Source organism: Carex rostrata, chromosome 33 (assembly GCF_964058835.1).
Source record: "Carex rostrata chromosome 33, lpCarRost1.2, whole genome shotgun sequence".
NCBI lineage: Eukaryota > Viridiplantae > Streptophyta > Magnoliopsida > Poales > Cyperaceae > Carex > Carex rostrata.
Genome location: NC_135950.1, coordinates 4,400,133 through 4,416,461, shown reverse-complemented (window position 1 = coordinate 4,416,461; position 16,329 = coordinate 4,400,133). Strand labels below are relative to the sequence as shown.

The window sequence follows — 16,329 nt, the reverse complement described above, 5'->3', positions numbered from 1 at the left end:
AAAACACAAGAGTTGAGTATTTAAACTCCCATTTGATGCGTTCTTCAATTGATTCTTAAATGAGAACATGGTATCACATGGACAGCAACATGATAATGTATTCTATTACCGGATATAAAAAAAATAATAATTAGCCGAATATATTTTATTTTCGTTGACCCTAACAAGAAGGTTTACACTCTCACAACGATACCCGTTGCGGGGTGTCAATGATACCCTTTTAATCATTTATTCTTCTCGCACTGATTCGATAAAGTAGGTATAAGTATAGGTCTAGCTAGGAATATATAATTTGCTGAAATCATGCATTTGTCAAACATTATATATGGAACAATATTTCTTAATAATTTAAGTTCATCTTTCCATCCAGATTCCGTGGCTTTAATTTCACGATCCCGGGAGACAAAATTATATAGTTGACAATCCTGAAATTTAATAGGCCAGCTAAGTAAGAACTTGTATATATATATAACTGCAAATTTAATAGGCCAGCTATTTTACTCTATAAATTTATAACTGCTAAACATAATTAATTTACTAACGATGTTTATGGCACTACACTTAATTTAATTAGCGCTCCAATTTTAATGCATTTTTTAGGGCCTATAGGTTTCTGAAATTTGACTGTTTTTTTTTTTTAATTTTATTTGTGAACTAATACAAGGGATCGAGCCTACTCATTAATTAGTATTTAAAATTAATGAGATGGGATGGTAGTATAGTTGGTTAGAAAAAAAAGTTTCTAATTAAGATTGTGATTAATTACATAAAGGTCGAGAGTTTGAACTCCTCTCACGATTTCACATTCTGTCGAAGCTTTAAAAAAATTAACAATATATAAAGCCCATATAGTAATTTAGTGGAATGATTACAATCAGAAGAAAGAAAAATCCAGAAAAATATACCTAGTCAATGAAAAAGAAAAACTAATAATAGGATATTATATTAATACACAACAAGAATGAGACATTTTTTGCGAGGATAAAAAAGTGACTTTTTTGCGACGGACTACTCTCATTGTTCAGCTTTTTCTTTTTGCGACGGACGACCATCATAAATACGTTTTTTTCCTCACAAAAAGTGTCTACTTTGTTGTAGTGATAGCTGGTAATATTATTGCTGATGTTCTGTAATGGAAGTTTCTTAATTAATCTAGAAATGACATGAAATTGATCCCTCCATTTTAAATCGGACATATATATATAGGAAAATGTAACGGTTCAATATTTGAGTTTTCAAAATTCTAACGGTCGATCCGAACCGTTCAACATAATCTCCATATGTATATGTCCTTGCAAATCAAATTTTACATTTTTTTAAAAAAAAATTACTATTTTTTTAGATAGGTAGAAAATTCCTTGATCTGAAAATTATGTACCATAGCTTATCAATATCAAAAGGAAGACAGCCTTGGTCAAAATAAACGACCTATAAAATTGGGTTATATATATATCTTCTAGAATCTTCTTGATGTGAAATTAGTACTATATGGGTCTGAAAACAAAAACATCATATGAAAAGGTATTATTTCAGCCTTAATGAAATTCTCCAATAAATCTGGCCCATTATTCCAAAACTCAAGTCCTTGGCAACAGGCCTTTTTCTTCTTTTCTTTTGCCAATTCAATTTTTCTATTACCTTTTCTTTTTAGCAAGCAGCTTGGGTCCGATGTCCATTGGACCCAAAGTGGTTCCAATGGGTTCTCTAACCGTCGGATCTGCTTTAGAATTCGCGTCCGTAATTTTGCATCTGCTTTAAAATCCGTATACACGAATCCTAAAGCAGATCCGACGGTTACTGAATCCATTGAAACCACTTTGGGTCCAATGGACATCGGACCCAAGCATATCTCTTCTTTTTAATCATTCAAGAGCAGGAAAGCCCACAGATCAAAGGTCCATTTTATTCACAAACCCAAAGGCCCATTTCCAAATTCAGATCCATTTCCAATTTTTAATTTTCAGCCGAGATCAACATCCAACAATTTTTTTCATGCAAGTCCCTCAAAGTCAAATATGAGAATAATATAGATATAACAAAATTTTGGATGTCGTCAAGTCTTATGAAATTCCTTAAACAAGTTTTTTACCTTTTCATTGCACGACAAGAATCACACTTGCACACTATAAATATTGCAGGATTTCCAAAATCCTGATCGGGTAAAAAAAAAAATCAAATGAGATTGAAAGAATATAAGCAGTATAAACGGCAGCAAAAGACTTACTAAACTAAAATAGCTTGATATATAGCATTTTATTGTGTAATCATGAATGATATACTGCTACAAATAAATAAAGCAACTGCATGCCCCAAAGAATTGCTTTCGGCTAGCACATCCATTTACTAACATGAGATATATATTAATTATTGCCAGATACAAATTATTTTTTGGCATTGTTATTCCATAATAAATCACCAATTTAATTAACTTCATTCATTCGCTTACCAGCAAAAAAAATATTTTATTACTAAATATACAAAATAATTAATATATAGCCCAACTTGTGCAATCCTAATCCTTGAAAACCCCACCTAAATCAATTAAGGCATTTCAAACACATTCAATTAATCAAACTACCAAATCACGGATCCACAGAAATTTTACTGACATCACATAGATTATTAGCCTACATAAGGAGATTCTGTATGCGAATTAATTAAAGGTACTACAACTCTTCAATAATTTAATTAAAATATGATGATAATCAAATTTGTTCACAAATATGAAAAAGTTAGAAGCAATTTAGTGAGTTTAACAGACTTGACCTCTCAGGTATTGCAAAGGATTAGCCTCACTTTATGGTTTGAGATTAAATCTCAACCGGTTTAGGATTCGGGTTGTCATAGAGGGGAGTATTATTGGGCATTGAGATTCGTGCCAAATTAAAAAGAACAATCTAGATCTAGTAATTGTAAAAGATTCCCTTATCAAGTATTGGAGAGGACGTGAATTCGTGTAGTAATTGAGTGTTACATGAAAAAAAAAAAAAACTAAAATGTGTTGTTTGTCAGATGAACAAATGGAAAAAGGAGATCCTTGTTTGCAAATAGAGGATAGCATTAGGTCTAGAAATGAGGTTAATACACCTTTTCATAGTTTTGAGCGGTGTTGTAAAAAACGTTCGTTTAGGTATGGATTTTTCTGACTAATTGGCCAATGATTTCCGATTATTCTCAATGATTTTCGATTATTCTCAATTATTTCCGATTAATGCTTCTAATTTCCCTTGTAAAATTAATTGCTCTTCTTCTTAATCTGTAATACGAGGTATTTCGGTGTGCATCAAGTAATTGATTGATTTAGCTAACAAAAAAATATGCAAAACTAATTGATTGATATTTGTAAAATAATTTAGCTAACAAAAAATATGATAATATTTTTAAAATTTTAATAACAAAACTAATTGATTGATTCTTTATACATCATACAATGCTATTTCGGCATGCATCAAGTAACAACTAACAATCAAATTTTATGCAATTTAAGTATTGTCTGATAATGCATTTAAAATTATTAATTTTTGAAAATTAAAATTTCAAATAACTTGATATACAATGTCTTTAGTGTTAGAATTTAAATTTTAACTGTACCTCTTATAATTATCAATATTCTTAAAATAAAAGATATTCCGTCTTTTTATATTATCTTTAAAAAAAAAACATCTGTCAGACATAGGCATAAGATATTTCAACATTTCCCAGGGGTGTAAGTGTAAGTATGTAACGGAATAATAGAAAGGACTTTGGACTCCACATCCTCTGAGGTAATAGAATATTTGTTTTTTGAGTCGGACCGTCAAGCATAATCCGGAACAATCCATTACTTCAATATTCGTGCGTAGAAAAATTGGATGGCCCAGATCTGAACTCGAAAACCTTGTTATCTCAGGTGATACGAATTCCATTGTCAGTAGTAAGTCCCAAAAGATTTTAACAGAGTAGTTTTAACTTCATGCAGCGCACGAATCCTATACAGCGCAGTTTTGATTCTACAGTTAAAAATCTTTACCCCCCAAAACCCTCTCCTCTCTCTCGAACTCCATCTCTCTAAACACTCTCCGCCTTCCTCTTCCATGGCGATTTGTAGGAGCAGGAGGAGAGGCGGAGGTCGGCCTCTTCTACCTTCAACCATTTCCTTTCTCCCTCCCAATTATCGATCCTTATCCTCCTCTTTTTGGTACACTGATTTCAAGATTTATACATTCAACCACGTCTTATTTAGACTTGGATCAGCCCATTCTAGGTACAAAAAATTATTATAAATCTGCATTTATATCCTTCATTCTGATTTGGGTTTAACACATTTTTTTACCATTGATTAGGTTCCTAAAAGTTCGGTTCTCTCTTGGAGCTTGCTTTGGTCTTGTTGCTTTGCTCATATTATCAATTGTAAGTAGGATGATGCACTTTATATCAGTGTTGTAAATAATAATATGCGCTTGTCGGACGGATAGGGTACCATCAAGCGAATAATCAGAAATAATTGACCATCATCGGAAATAATCGGCTGATTAGTCGGGAAAATCTGTGACGGTTTGGTCACTGCCAACGACTAATCAGCCGATTAATTGGCTTAAACATACTGTTTTATATCATTGTTCTTTGTACTCCAGATATGTTATATCATCATCATCATTTTTTGTATGTTCAGATGCTGATCTGGAACTCGTGGGGTGCTGTCAGTTTCAAAGGAGGAGCTTTCTTGCTTGACAATTTTTTTGTAAGCAATTTGTCAGTATTTATTATAGTTTGTATATCATAGAAACTTTGGTTCTTGATGAATTATTTGATTTGTGATTTTGATTTCATGAAATACAGAGTCCTGGCCAAAGCATATCATTTTTGGATTTTGTTCTTTTGATATTGTAAACTTGGTCGCCATAAACTGGCATTCTGGTACATTTTAACAACCATGGTCAATTTCCCTTTGTGTTTACTCAGTCTGTACCAGAATCCATAAAAATAACCAGTAGTAGTAAATCAATTTTTTTTTAGATCAACAAGAGGCTTATAATTTATATATCATTGTCATTTTCTACTAATTAATTATTCAATTTTTAACCGCAGTGAAGGCCTGCAAATAGAGTACATTGCAATATTTTTAGCAGTACTCTTTCCAGGGGCATTGGTGGCCTTAAACCAAATTTCACTTGAGAATTTGTGTCCTTTTGCTTCCCTTCGTATATACTGTGCTGGTATCTGGCACAACATAGTGGTAAGTTTTTGTGTTTAGTTAAATCTCTTTCTGTTTCTCCTAGAAACCAATAAAGCTATTTTGGATTGTGAGGAGTTCTTTATTGTAGCTGTATTTAGGTTGCGCTTTGACTATGCTCTCTTTCTCTGCTCCTATACCCTCTCTATACACACAGTGAAGGCCTTGTTGTAAGTCCCTTTCTTTTGTTGTCGCGAAACCACTACTATTAGTCTGTATTTGCAAAAGACACCAATTTTCATTTTTGGAAATTGTAAAAATCATAAAAATTTCACATTTGCAGCAGTAGATGAGTGTTGTAGTCCTAGAATATTAGTACATGAGATCACATATTTAGGGCCAACAGAAATGGTTTTTCTTAAAAATTCAATTCCTACTGTAATCATTCTTTCTGATTTCTCTAAAATTCTAACCAAATCATTTATTTACTTGTAGAGAAGATATTATGCAAACAATTGTTTTGTGCAAATACAGTTAAAAAATATTCTTTTCAAGATTAAAGTATTTTTCGAGACAAATTATTTAGTTAGAATTTGTCTTGCTTTTATATATATATTTTTTTGTTTTTTTTGCAAATCCCATAATACAGTGATGGCAATCTGCAAATGTAAAATGCAGAATGTTTTTAGAAGTCCTTTTTTCTTATTTGCTTTTTTCTGTGGTGCTCATCTCCCTGTATTACACTATTACTCCATACCATAGTGATATCATCATTATTACTTTTTAGAAGTTATATTAGAATATGTATATAGTAGTTAACTAATTTACAAAACAGGTTTTGAACTTTCCAAAATACTCCTCCTTATCTACGCATCTATCACCTCTTGATTTAATTGTAACCGTTGATGGCTTGAGAGTCACTAGCACTGATGACTGGTTCCAGATCCTGACAAGAAATAAATCACAAAATATTCACGAAAAGGGCTATTGTGTTCCAATCTCATGGGTAGTGGCTGGAGATATTCAGATGGCAGGAAACCGGAATGGAGAGTGTCCCCAAGACTTCTCTCCATTTCAGACCTTGTCCTGTGCCAATTTGAGCCTCGTAAGGAGTGACAAAATGGAAAGCCTTAGGCATTGTTGATTGCAAAAGATGTGGCTAGGCTCAGGAAATGTGAATATACCGGGGATCACTGTGCATGTTCAGAGGTATAAATGAGTTTCTTTTCTTTCTTTTTTCTCATTAGTCCTGGAAGAACTCAAAACTCAACCAAATTAAAGTTGAAGTTATAGTTTACCTTTACTAACATAAATAAAATCTGACAGGAAGAGATGTGCATGACACCTGTTGAGTACCCTGGCATGTCATGGGTCGAGATCTTTTATCAAAGCCCATACACTTCAAGATGCGAGCAATTGACTACTAGTATTGATCCAATTCAAAATCAAGATCAGAATACTTGTGGCTTGTGATTTGTATACATTGGTGATGCATCCTTTGTGGCTCGTTCTCTAAGTCTATCTCCATATAAACCTAGATCGGGATTGTTTATTAGTTTAAGTGTGTATATTCCGTACTTAATGGGGAAGGCTTTGCATTCAGTATTTCATGTCTCACTGGCTTTGGCAGTGGTCAATTGCTTACCAGTAAGTCTCAGTTTCATTTTAACTACTAAATTTCTTTGGCATGGGTAATGTTTTTGTAGTACTTGGTTCATACATGGCTGGTTTTCTGTGAAAAATGTTTTAAAATTTTGTAGAGTATGCGAAAGTCATTTTGTTTTGTAGGACAATACATATTTCTCATTTTGTTTTGTCAGGGGTATGTATGATATTTTCGCATTTTGCAAGGGCATGCATAGTTTGATTTATGCTGATAGGGAAGTGGTACATAGTATCTAGTTTAAGAATTCAGTTCGTATCAATTGTAGTCATACCAATCTACTATGCCTATATACATTTACTGGTATCATCTAGCTTTCAATATATACATACACGTGTTTGTCTGTGTAACTTTTCATACACTGATTAATTTTTTTTTTTCATTATTTAGGTGTATCTTTTAGATGGTGCTTCAATTTTGGAAACTGTTCTTTGCTATTTCACTCGGCTTACACAGAGGGAAAAACAACTTAGCCTTAAAGTCGGTCTTTTGGTTGGGACCTTACTGTCTATCATTTACCGCATTAGAATACTTTTTGCATTATATCTTGTGTCATATAGCAGGAGGTAAATTCTCAGACTCTAGAGGTCATTTTATACAAAACCAGAGTTGTACATAGAATAAAAGGTTCTCTTAAAAACAGGATTTATTTCATTTTGTTTTGTAGTATTAGTATGCGTTTTATTTTTTTTTTATTTTTTTTGTTATCAAATGCCCTTAGGCTTACACACAGCAGGGACATATATAAGCATTAAGCTAATTTACCAGAATCCCCGAAATTTAACCATAGCCCCTGAAAATTTAATTATAGAGCCAGTAAAAGCAGGTTTTTCGGTTTTGTGTTCAAGTGCCACCGAGGCTGTGGTATTATGATTTATACATTTTTTACTATTTATTTAACATGCAATTCGAGCCTCTTAATGAGTGATTTATACCTTTTTTTACTATTTATTTGACATGATTTATACCTTTTTTACTATTTATACCTTGTCCTGTGCCAATTCGAGCCTCGTAATGAGTGAGAAAATGGAAACCCTTAGGCATTGTTTGATTGCAAAAGATGTGGCTAGGCTCAGGAAATGTGCACATGCTGGGGATTATTGTGCATGTTCAAAGGTATAAATGAGTTTCTTTTCTTTCTTGTTTTCTCATTAGTCCTGGAAGAACTCAAACTCAACCAAATTGAAGTTGAAGTTATAGTTACCTTTACTAACATAAATTGAATCTGACAGGAAGAGATGTGTATGACACCTGTCGAGTACCCTGGGATGTCATGGGTCGAGATCTTTTATCAAAGCCCATACACTTCAAGATGCGAGCAATTGACTTCTAGTATTGAAATAATTCAGAATCAAGAGGGGGGATTATATTTCAACATTAAAATGTGACCTCACAATTATGATCCTCTACAATGCTACATGATTATAATAATTGCACACTTGATACTCTTATCAGATAAAGAGCTGTTAATTTTGTAGAAAATTGATTTCTAATATCGTGGGAGTGGTTGTGTCAGTTGCAAACATAGTGAATATCAATAAAATAAGTAAATATAAAATTATGAGATGGTGAACTCTAGGTTCTCATCACTCTTCAAATATTGATTCTGGTGTCTTAATTAGATTTTTCAGTATTCATAGCCTTGTTAAAGGCAACAATTTTCTTTTGTCTCTTTCCTTCATCTTATGAAAATAAATGGAAATCACCAAAATGAAATAAGTAATATGAAAATCTGTCATTTTCTTAAACTAGAGAGCATAGTTTCTGTCATGTATAGATCCCAAAAAGTAACCTAAATTTTCAGTTTGGATTTGCTATGGCACAAATATTAACGAACCATGTGCATTCCACCTCTCGTATGGCACAAATCTTAATTCTTTATTTGAGTTGTATTTTTTTATAATAAAATTGGGTTTTAGATTAGTCTGTGTAATGAAATTATATATAGAATGGTCAAACCGAGCATATCAGTGAACATAAATATGAAATTAAATTATTTAGGCAATGCCTTGTTACAATTTCCACCTTCAAAAGAGAAAAGCTATTATGTATTAAAATTGTGGCATAATAGAAATTTTTATTTTTGTCAGACCAACCATAAAATTTCATGTTCAAAAGAGAAAAGCTATTATGTATCTATGAAACAAAACAAAGGTATAGATAGGAGCTCACATTTGCTTAATAGAAATTTTTATTTTTGTATTATGGCCTTTTTTAATTACATAATTTCAAACGGAATCAGACCAACCATAAAATTTCATGTTCAGTATGGTCACAGTGTATGAAAATCTTTATTGTGAATTTGCAACTTTAAAAGTTTTGTGTTTCTTAAAATTGTACAATTTCGTCCATGCCACAAACCTCAGGGAGCAAATAAATTTTGAATATAAACAAAAAATAATCTTCTTGCTGTAAAATGAAAGACATGAATTAACGGTTGGCAACCTAATCCATAAAGTGGGCTCCCCATTATAATTTATTTTATGAAAAAAGTATTCACAATTGGTTCAATCTTATATATTTTTAATCATGCATACAACCTCTATTATTATATTCATTTAAGGTCATGTGGCATGATGCTCCCTTTAATCAAGGACAAAACCAAAATAGAAATCTAAGATGACAAAGAAATAATTAATTACTAGTAAATAGTAATTATCTGGCAAGTACGCTTCAATGTAAGTATATATATATGATGCTCTAATTTTGGTTAGGGAACAGAATAAAAAAAAAAGAAAAAAAAATCTATAGGTCCCAAGTCACTTGGACAAACATCACCGTCCAAAGGAACAGAGTTTTGACCACCGCTTATACGTACAATAAAATATATTGTATTTTAATGAAATACTGCGCCAACGAAATAAAAAGAGCAGGAGAAATTATATTGAAAATAAATTTTCGAGGAAAAAATGAAACTCAATGTTGAGAAATAGGATCTAGGATCTCAGATTAATAATCATCATAGATCTAGAAATAGAAGGCTAGGATTAAATCAAGGAAGTAAAGGGGCCTCCTTGCATATATTCAACAAATAGGTATACTGTACATAGGTACAAGGTACAAACGGTAACAAAACAGTAGCTTAGATGTTTGTAATATATATAGGAATGGAAACAGTGTAAAGAATGAGAACTTAATGAAATAATTGTTTTCTCAAAATAATCTCTCCTCAGAAATTGCATAAATTCAACATGGTATCAGAGCATCAGTCTCTGTGACCGAAAAAATCTCTTCCAAATTCTTACCAGCAAAACTGGTATATACACAAGCAAAATCAAAACCCATAAACAGAAGTCTAGCACGTCAAAGAGATGGCTTCAGAGGGGCAGCATTCGAAAGAAGCCACCAATACCTCAAAACTCACAAACTCATTGCTCAACGGCCAAAACTATCTCTCATGGGCAAGTGCCGCAAGATTATCTCTCAGTGGAAGAGAGGTTTTAGAATTCATCACAGGAGAGTCTGAAAAACCGGTTCCAAAAAAGAAAGATGAGGCAACTGAGGCCGAAAAAAAGGCAAGAAAACAGTGGCAATCTAAGAATGACAGAGTCATGACATGGATCATGCAATCCATGGAGCCGAGTGTTTCAGAAATATTCCTTGGCCATGAAACAGCTTTCTCACTGTGGGAAGGCATAAAAACGATGTATGGCCGACAAAACAACAATTCCCACATTTATCGATTAAAACTAGAAATCCAGCAAGAACAACAAGGGTCAAGGAGTAATATAGAGTACCTAGGTGCTCTTCAAAAGAAATGGCATGAACTTCGAGTTTATCGGCCACCCATACCAGATCCAATAGCCATTCAGAGAGAAGAAGAAGATAAAATCTTCCAATATCTCGCGGGTCTCAATCCAAGCTATGAAGCCGTGAAATCACAACTTCTTTTAACAACTTCCCTTCCCTCCTTTGCTCAAATTACCACCATGGTGGAGCAAGAAGAAAGCCGACGGCTTGCTATGAGTGGTCCACAAGTCGGTGGCAGCGAGGGACACGAGACTCATAGCTTTGCCACAAAAAACCCCAATTTCGGAAAAAACCCTAACTTCCCAAATTACTCAAACCAGCCAAGTATCAAGGGAGATAGATGCTCTCACTGCAAAAAGGAGGGTCACCAAGCCGAAAAATGTTATTTTCTTCACCCACATCTCAGGCCGAAGTGGTGGGATTCAAAGAGGGGAGGGGGAGACGTGAAAATGGCGGACTGGAATGAAGGGAAGAAGAGAAAGAAAGGGGCTGAGTCGCGTGGGGGCTATTCTGCTCAAACTGAACCCAACCGGCCAATAAAAATGATTGGTTCAAGTGAACCAGGGTCTAACCCAGATGGCGCTGGCGGGTCAAGCGGGTCAGATCCGATGCAGCAGTTTTTTGAGCAGTTCTCTGTGTGGTTCTCCAAGAAAAATTCAAACAACACTTGTGGTATTGTCTCTAACTCAAATTATTTAAATTTGTATAATCAAATAATTATAGATAGCGGTGCCACTGACCATATGTTTGGAAATAAAGACCTTCTTACAAATTTAGACATGGCAAAAAATAATCAATTTGTATTAGTGGCCAACGGTATGAAAGCACAAATTAATGGTGTAGGGGAAATTGATATTTTTAACAAAAAAGTTCATAATGTTCTATATCTTGATACATTCCCTATAAATCTAATTTCCGTAAAAAAACTAACATATGAGTTTAATTGTGACGTAATTTTCTCATATAAAAATGTTATCTTTCAGGACCGGGAAACCGGGAGGAAGATTGGGGAAGGTTTTCTTGAAAATGGACACTATCTCTTGAATTTACAAGAATTAAACGTTTGTGCTTCCGCTAAATCTATTGACCAAGACATTTGGCATAAGAGGCTTGGGCATCCTTCCAACAAGATTTTAAATAGTGCACTAGATTTTTCATTTTCAAATTGTATCAATTGTGATATATGCAAGTTGGCAAAACAAACAAAGCTTCTTTTTTTCCAATCAAATAGCAAAAGTGAAGCATTGTTTGATTTAGTTCACTCCGATGTATGGGGTCCGGCCCCAATTAACTCTTATAATGGATTCAAATATTTTTTTATATTTATTGATGATTTTTCTAGAACTACTTGGTTGTATTTATTAAAATCAAAAGATGAGGTTTTCAATTGCTTTCAAGAATTTCTATGTCTCATAGAAAATCAATTTGATGCAAAACTTAAAATTTTTAGATCGGATAATGGAACGGAATTTGTAAACAAAAATTTCACAACTTTTTTTAAAGAAAAAGGAATCATACATCAAACTACTTGCATAAACACTCCCGAGCAAAATGGAGTGTCGGAAAGAAAAAATAGACATCTATTGGAAATGACACGTGCATTACTATTTCAAAATAATGTTCCAAAAAAATTTTGGTCGGATGCCATCCTTTGCGCCACTCATTTAATAAATAGATTACCAAGCATTATTTTACAAAATAAAAGTCCAATGGAAATCCTTTACCAACGAAAAATTAATTTTGATTATCTAAGAGTATTTGGTTGCGTATGCTTTGTAAAAATTAAAAGAAAGGATAAATTTGACTATATGTCAACCAAAACCATTTCTTTGGGATATTCCTCATTTAAAAAGGGATATAAGTGTTATGATCCTATAACAAAAAAATTATTTACGTCTAGAGACGTTATATTTTGTGAAGATAAGCCATATTTCAAAACAATGGAAATGAGTGAGACACCACATGCAAGTGACCAAATAAATTTGGAACCAACGGTACTACCTCATGTAAATGACCAATTAGTTACACAAGATAATAACCAAGAGGTTGAGACAAGTGTTGTTGAAGAAACAATAGAAAATATTGAAACCAATGATAATGAGATAGAAGAAAATCAAGAAGTTAGACGGTCCTTAAGAACACCAATACCGTCCACTAGACTTAGAGACTATGAGACCTATACGGTGCAATACCCTATACAAGAATTCATATCATATAAAAATATTTCTTCTTCTTATAATGCATTTCTCACCTCCATTGAGAGAACACTAGAACCAAATAACTACCAAGAAGCCATAATTGATCCGGTATGGTGTGGTGCCATGAAGGAAGAACTAAGAGCTCTTGAAAAAAATGGGACATGGGTAATTGTACAATTACCAAAAAACAAAAAACCCGTTGGTTGCAAATGGGTATACAAAACCAAATATAATAGTGATGGTACCATAGAACGGTACAAGGCTAGATTAGTTGCCAAAGGGTATACTCAAACATATGGAATAGATTACAATGAAACCTTTGCCTCGGTAGCTAAAATGAATACCGTTAGAATTTTATTTTCTATTGCGACGAATAACAATTGGAATTTGTACCAAATGGATGTAAAAAACGCCTTTCTTCAAGGAACACTTGAAGAAGAGGTATATATGAACCTACCACCCGGCCATAAATTGGAAAACAATTCTAATTTAGTTTGTAGGTTAAATAAATCGATTTATGGATTGAAGCAATCTCCACGGGCATGGTATGGAAAACTTAGCTCTTATTTAATTTCTTGCAAGTTTAAAATTTGTAGTGCCGATCATTCATTATTTATTAAAAATGATGGAGAAAATATAACCCTTGTACTAGTATATGTAGATGATATTATAGTTACCGGAAATAACGTAGAAGAAATTAAAAGAGTTAAAAGCCAATTAAAGAAAAAATTTGACATCAAAGACCTTGGATATTTAAAATATTTTCTAGGAATAGAGATAGCACATTCAAAATTGGGACTCTTCATCTCCCAAAGAAAGTATACTTTAGACCTCTTAAAGGAAACCGGTAAATTAGGATGCAAACCAATCTCTACCCCAATTGATAACCGGCATAAATTAAATGATGAGGATGGTGAACCAATTAAAGACAAACCAATTTCAAAGGCAAGTTGGAAAGCTAATTTATCTAACGGTCACCCGTCTGGATATTTCTTTTTCCGTAAGCCAAATTAGTAGATTCATGCACTCGCCAAGAACTCCACACCTAGAGGCAATAAATAGAATTTTAAGGTATTTAAAGAAAAATCCCGGCAAGGGAATTTGGATGAAAAACAATAATTATAATATCATATGTGGCTATTCCGATGCAGATTGGGCTGGAAGTTTTGATAGAAAATCCACTACCGGCTTTTGCACATTTGTAGGCGGAAATTTAGTCACATGGAAAAGCAAGAAACAAAACGTTGTGGCACACGATCTAGCGCGGAGGCGGAATATCGTGCCATGGCGTCAACCGCATGCGAATTAACTTGGATAAAACATCTACTCAAAGAAATAGGCATTGCTTGTGATCAACCAATTAAGATGTATTGTGATAATAACTCCGCAAGACATATCGCATCGAATCTGGTATTTCACGAGCGAACCAAACATATAGAAGTGGATTGTCACTTCATTAGAGAAAAAGTTCAAGCAAAGGAAATAGAAACACCATACGTTAAGAGTGAAGATCAACTAGCGGATATCCTCACCAAAGGCTTGGACCCGAGTTCATTTGAAAAAATTTCAAGCAAGCTAGGATTGTATGATATATACATTCCAAGCTTGAGGGGGAGTGTTGAGAAATAGGATCTAGGATCTCAGATTAATAATCATCATAGATCTAGAAATAGAAGGCTAGGATTAAATCAAGGAAGTAAAGGGGCCTCCTTGCATATATTCAACAAATAGGTATACTGTACATAGGTACAAGGTACAAACGGTAACAAAACAGTAGCTTAGATGTTTGTAATATATATAGGAATGGAAACAGTGTAAAGAATGAGAACTTAATGAAATAATTGTTTTCTCAAAATAATCTCTCCTCAGAAATTGCATAAATTCAACACTCAAGCACCTTCAGAGGACACAAAAAAGGAACCGGCAAATGGCAGGATATTCAAAAGAATTCTCTCAAAGCACAAATGGCAGGATACTCAAAAAGAATTCTCTCAACGCCCATAAAAGTTACCGGAAAATGGCAGGATAATCATTCGAATGGATTCGAGAGCACAAATGAAGCGGTCCATATAGACAAGTAATTCATCTATGTCATCATACATCATGCCTTCCTCAAGGAATTCTCGCAAAGCAGGACTGACAGTAATATACCTTTCCCTTTTCTTGTAATGGGAAATCAGTAAGGAATATGTAGAAGAACGGCCTTGGTTTTCATTTATTGCTTCTGATTGCATCAATTCACTCAGATTCTCAACCTCCTCCTTCAACCTAGACATCTCACAGCCTATATTTGTTAGACTACCTTCCAGATTATGGAGAAGCTTATCCCGTAGACTTTTCAGATCCTCCTTATCGGCAACACCTGTTGCTTTTTTTATCATCTCAGCAATAAGCAGATGGGCCTCTGTAAATGTTACCTCAAGGCTTGGATGTTGTTCTTCTGCTGTCAAATCTGACTTGCGGCGTACAGTAACAGTGCCAGTTCTGGGCTCACACCGTTCTCCATCAAAGCTGCTTCTGCACAAGTATTAATTACAATTAGATTGATGAGAGTCATCAAAATAGTGATAGGTTATACACAATTACACATACATAATTTGATATACCTGTATGTGTAAGAGACTTTGAGAATATCTGCTTCATGATCATTTTCAGTAACAGGGAGAAGAATGTCGACTAACACATAGTGGGGCTCTTTCCTGTAAAGCGTGCCCAATGTTATAGTTACAGAACCAGTAGCATTGTCTATGGACTGGAGATATCTTCCGGCAGATGCACATTTTACTGTGGACTCATTTTTTATTTGATTGACAGTCACCGTCAGGTCCCAAACAACCACCCTTTGAAGATCATCAAAGCAATTGGGAAAGTACTGGTAGTTCAAATTGTCCATGCCAACCTCCGTGTAGGTTCCTCCCAGTCCACTATTATTGGCGATAGCGATGAGCACCTATTAAGAACATGAAAAAGTTAATAACAATGCAGCAGGGTCCAAATTTTGCTTGAAAAAATAAAAAAGTAAGAGGTTATTTGCAAATTTCAACTGTACCTCCTGATGATCTTCACCAAAACCAAATGTGAGCACTGGAACATTGCCAACTGGAAAATCAGCAGCATCACCGCCTTGATTCTGGTCACCATCCGACATAAGAATGATAACACCAACACGTTCACTGCTAGCTGATGAACGATCCCTGAAAACATTGAGTGCCGTCTCAAGGCCATCAGTGATGTTCGTTCCAGGCTGACATTCCAAATCATGGATCAGATATTGGAGTTTTTCTTTAGAACTTTCAATCATCAGGCGCAATGGGCATAGCTTCTTTGCTTTACTAGAATACTCAACAATCGACAAACGGTACTTACAATTGTGGGCAACATCTATCAAACTTAGCATAGCCATTTTCATTTTTTGTAACTTGTCTCCTTCCATGCTGCTGCTAACATCTAAGACCGCCACAAGGTCTAAAGCAGTCCGTCTATTTTCTTGACCGTAGAGCTGCAACAACACCTTTTGGATGTTCTGTTCAAGAGGTGCCACATCTTTTCTTGTGATTTCCATCTGT

The 16,329-nt window shown here is 34.2% G+C and overlaps 2 protein-coding genes and 2 long non-coding RNA genes across 4 annotated transcripts; 3 read left to right on the top strand and 1 right to left on the bottom strand.

The window, feature by feature from the left end:
* Positions 1-4,030: 4,030 nt before the first annotated feature.
* On the top strand, positions 4,031-4,873 carry LOC144548426 (uncharacterized). Its single transcript, XR_013509353.1, has 4 exons — positions 4,031-4,243; positions 4,323-4,389; positions 4,652-4,720; positions 4,819-4,873. It is a non-coding gene; the product is annotated as an uncharacterized LOC144548426 (long non-coding RNA).
* Positions 4,874-5,868: 995 nt separating this feature from the next.
* LOC144548425 (uncharacterized) lies at positions 5,869-7,710 on the top strand. Its single transcript, XR_013509352.1, has 3 exons — positions 5,869-6,361; positions 6,479-6,799; positions 7,206-7,710. It is a non-coding gene; the product is annotated as an uncharacterized LOC144548425 (long non-coding RNA).
* Positions 7,711-10,074: 2,364 nt separating this feature from the next.
* Positions 10,075-12,426, top strand: LOC144548391 (uncharacterized). Its single transcript, XM_078297053.1, has 2 exons — positions 10,075-11,381; positions 12,419-12,426. The coding sequence occupies exons 1-2, from the start codon at positions 10,127-10,129 to the stop codon at positions 12,424-12,426; spliced, it is 1,263 nt and encodes a 420-aa protein (XP_078153179.1). The 5' UTR covers positions 10,075-10,126.
* A 2,328-nt stretch (positions 12,427-14,754) lies between these two features.
* On the bottom strand, positions 14,755-16,325 carry LOC144548390 (putative E3 ubiquitin-protein ligase WAVH2). The gene is made up of 3 exons (XM_078297052.1): positions 15,813-16,325; positions 15,370-15,713; positions 14,755-15,280 (listed from the first exon to the last, which is right to left on the bottom strand). Exons 1-3 carry the CDS (start codon positions 16,323-16,325, stop codon positions 14,755-14,757), a joined length of 1,383 nt encoding a protein of 460 aa, XP_078153178.1.
* Positions 16,326-16,329: the final 4 nt, after the last annotated feature.